Source organism: Bison bison, unplaced genomic scaffold (genome assembly GCF_000754665.1).
Source record: "Bison bison bison isolate TAMUID 2011002044 unplaced genomic scaffold, Bison_UMD1.0 scf7180017864057, whole genome shotgun sequence".
Taxonomy (NCBI): Eukaryota; Metazoa; Chordata; class Mammalia; order Artiodactyla; family Bovidae; genus Bison; species Bison bison.
Window position 1 is genome coordinate 3,908,465 of NW_011494629.1, and position 3,477 is coordinate 3,911,941.

At 40.9% G+C, this 3,477-nt stretch overlaps 1 protein-coding gene across 1 annotated transcript in view; it reads left to right on the plus strand.

Moving 5' to 3' along the window:
• Positions 1-2: 2 nt before the first annotated feature.
• The window catches only part of AAED1 (AhpC/TSA antioxidant enzyme domain containing 1), a gene marked incomplete at its 5' end in the record, with an annotated part of 17,264 nt that continues 13,789 nt past the window's right edge, over positions 3-3,477 (plus strand). Inside the window, 4 exons of the mRNA XM_010836063.1 lie at positions 3-134; positions 565-633; positions 1,505-1,558; positions 1,873-1,978. Of these exons, the coding sequence (XP_010834365.1) occupies positions 3-134; positions 565-633; positions 1,505-1,558; positions 1,873-1,978 (361 nt within the window). The remainder of the gene's footprint in view (positions 135-564; positions 634-1,504; positions 1,559-1,872; positions 1,979-3,477) is intronic.

Genomic DNA, 3,477 nt, shown 5'->3' on the forward strand with positions numbered 1-3,477 from the left:
TCCCAAGCGGCCCCGCGAGCTGGCAGCCCCTGGCCGCCGCCGTGGCCGAGCTGCCGGTGCTGGACGCCTCCGGGAGGCCTGTGCTGTTTGGTGAGCTGTTCCGAGAGCGCCGGGCTATCGTGGTCTTCGTGCGGGTGAGCACGGGCGACGGGACGATCCAGCGCAGGGACCTCACCTGCAGGCAGGGATGGAGGTTGTTTCCACGGCCTCCCCTGGGGGGAGCTATATCGGGCCTCTGGAAGGGTCCAGGACCAGAGAACGGAGCCCGCCGGGCCTGACCCTTCCTCTAGTGGTCGTCCACTAAAGGTTTCTGGAAGGCGTACTCCGCTCTCGCTTCCTTGAACGGAAAAGGAAAAGCAGCCCGCCAAGCCAAGGCCATTTTCTCAGCGAGCGAAGAGGCCTAACAGAGACTGCGTGGGGCCCAATTTCAGTGCACATTTGGGCACCCTTGGCATCTCTAACCGTCTTGGGTGTTGCATTACGTCACGCATAAGTACTTGGTTATTTCTGACTCCGAGAGTGTTAGTTGCTAACTTGTCCTTTTTGCCTGTGTTGGGATTTCAGCATTTCCTGTGTTACATCTGCAAGGAATACGTAGAAGATCTGGCCAAAATCCCCAAGAGTTTCTTACAAGTAAGTTTCCCTAGAGTGAGCAGCAGCGTGCCCGCTTCTGGGCGGCCTGGTGAAACTCACCTGCAGTTTATGAGGAGTGTGATGGCATGAGGGGCGGAATGCACCGCCTCTCCAGCGCAGACGCTCACAAATCCAGATTATCACCATCCCACACATCTCCCCAACACCTCCAAAAAGGGAAGAGACTCATTGGAAGTGTATTTCTGTCCTATTCATTACTGCCTGACTATAAAAGTACTAACCATAATAATAATTTTGATGTTACCTGATAACCTACCTATTCTCAAATGTTGATTCATAATTACCAAAAACAGAAATGCTAGAAATATTTTCTTTTCTTCAGTTTTATAATACAGACACTCCAAATAGTTGTTCATTACAGGAAGTTACTAGTATAACTTAAAGGTGAAAAATTTGTATCCTTAATGGAATTACAGTTCCACATTCTTGTGACAGCCACGTACAGGTGTATTTCTTCAAGCATATAGAGATTTGTCCCCAGGTTAGCTTTTTAGTGAAAGCATTGGTAGCTTCTGTAAAATTAAGATCTGTTTTCAGCAGACCTTGTCAATTGAGATGTGAAAGAATAAAATTGTCTGATTAAATAACCCTACTTTAATAGTTTTTATTCTAGTTCAATGTATGCCTTTTGGGAAAATGTAGAGAATTACTATTATTTTTAAATTCTTACTTAGCAAAAGAATCATCTGAATTAATTGAATATTTTAGCATAATTGCTTTGACTCATACCATTCTTCTGGAAGCCTATAGGTGGCATTAAAATGGAAGAAAAGAATTGAATTAGGGGAAGTTATAATTAGGGGAAACATAATTTCTAATAATATGTATATGTACTTTTTCTCTCCTAAAGGAAGCAAATGTCACTCTCATAGTGATTGGACAGTCATCCTACCATCATATTGAGGTAAATATATAGCCAATTGGGACCCTAACAGGCTAAATCTGTTTTAGACATAAAAATTATATAATTACTTAAATCACTGAAGTGTTAGTCACTCAGTCATGTCCAACTCTTTGCAACCCCATGAATTTATAGCCTGCCACACTCCCCTGTCCATGGAATTCTCCAGGCCAAGAGTGGTAGCCATCCCCTTCTTCAGGGGATCTTCCTGACCCAGGGATCGAACCTGGGTCTAAGTTTGCTAAAATTTAGTCAGATTATCACTATTTTTCTCTCATTTGTCTTGATAAAAATTCCAGCTATACATTTTTTTTCAGGCTTTCTGTAAACTAACTGGGTATTCTCATGAAATCTATGTTGATCCTGAGAGAGAAATTTATAAAAGATTGGGAATGAAAAGAGGTGAAGAAATTGCCTCCTCAGGTAAGACATGTCTCAAGTAGGAAATGCTAATAGTGTATTTCACATTTCACATAAGTATATGTATGCATAGGGGAACAAATGGTAAATTCATAAATCAGCCTGCTCTTTATCATTCTAGTAAGTGGTCCAGATTCATGATACTCTAAAAGATTCATTTCCTGGATGTAATGACATGGAAGGCTGTTGGTGAATTTCTAAATGAATGAAAAAATGCAAGTTCAAAGCAGTGTTTTCAGTATGATTTCATTTTTGTGAAAATAAAAACCATTTTCATAAACATAAGTATCTATACTATTATATATGTGTATGTGATGAAAATTGTTTTAAAAGACATTGCAATGTTTACCCCAAGACATAGGAGTGAGAAAAGTGGCTTTTATATTTTTTTTTTTTTCCACAATGAGTATATTTTACTTTTGTATTTAAAAGAAAAATAATATTGCTTAAGTTAATATATTTTCATACCTCAACACATGGCTTTGAACACTCTTATGTTCTTTAACTGATGAAATGTTAGTTTTCATCTAAAGCCCAACTCAAAGGGGCTGTAAATAGCTCTACCAGCAGAAACAATTGCTTCCCTCATTTTTTTTTAATAGCACCTTGTACTTTATTATATACTCTATGATCGAACTTAAGGTGATTAGTAGAATAGTTAGTTGAAAGGTTGGATGTTTTATTCATCTCTATATGGTCCACATTCCCTGCCCTTGCACAGTTCTTTATAATTAAAAGTGCCATAAGCTTTAGGTGAACTATTGATATGTGTTTTAGATAAAAGGAACTTGGCTTCTGAAATACCAAGCAAGAGAACTCAACTAGAACCCAGATCACTTATTCTCAACAAATGTTGAGAATGACACCCATGGCACCCACTGTGTTGGCTGTTCCCAGGACAACTGTGACAAAAGACGCAGCCCCTGCCCTCCCAATGCTCATAATCTGCCCTGGGAGAAAGAAGCAAACAGTTAATTACATTACAGCTTAGGGCTTGTAAAAGAGGAGAGCATGTATTGGCAATACCTGTAATACAGAAATGCCTGTAATACCAGAAAGGCACAGGGAGAGAAGAATCTGGGAGGTCTTCTTAGAAATGGTGTTGTCTAAGCTCACTCTTTAAGGAGTTAGCTGGATGAAGTAAGGCTGGGAATGCTGCAGCTGACAGAAAGTAGCACATCAGTATGAAAAATTTTGACTCTTGGAGAACTGCAGTTCTCTATGTCTGGCCAGAGCCTAGGAGCCAGTTGGGAATTGTGTCAGCCAAGGGACTGAGTCTGGGAACAAGCCAAGGAGTTTGGATTTGTTCTCAAGGCAGTGGGGGAGTCATAAAAGTGTTTGAGTGGAGAAGTCTTGTTGCCAGGTAGAGAAGCAATTGGAATGTGCCAAACAGGAGATATCAATTGTCATTGGTATTCTTGACAAGTTTGTAGTAACAGGCTAGAAAGAAATGACAGGGCCTGAAGTAGAGACACAGAGGGACAGATCACAGAGCTGCTACT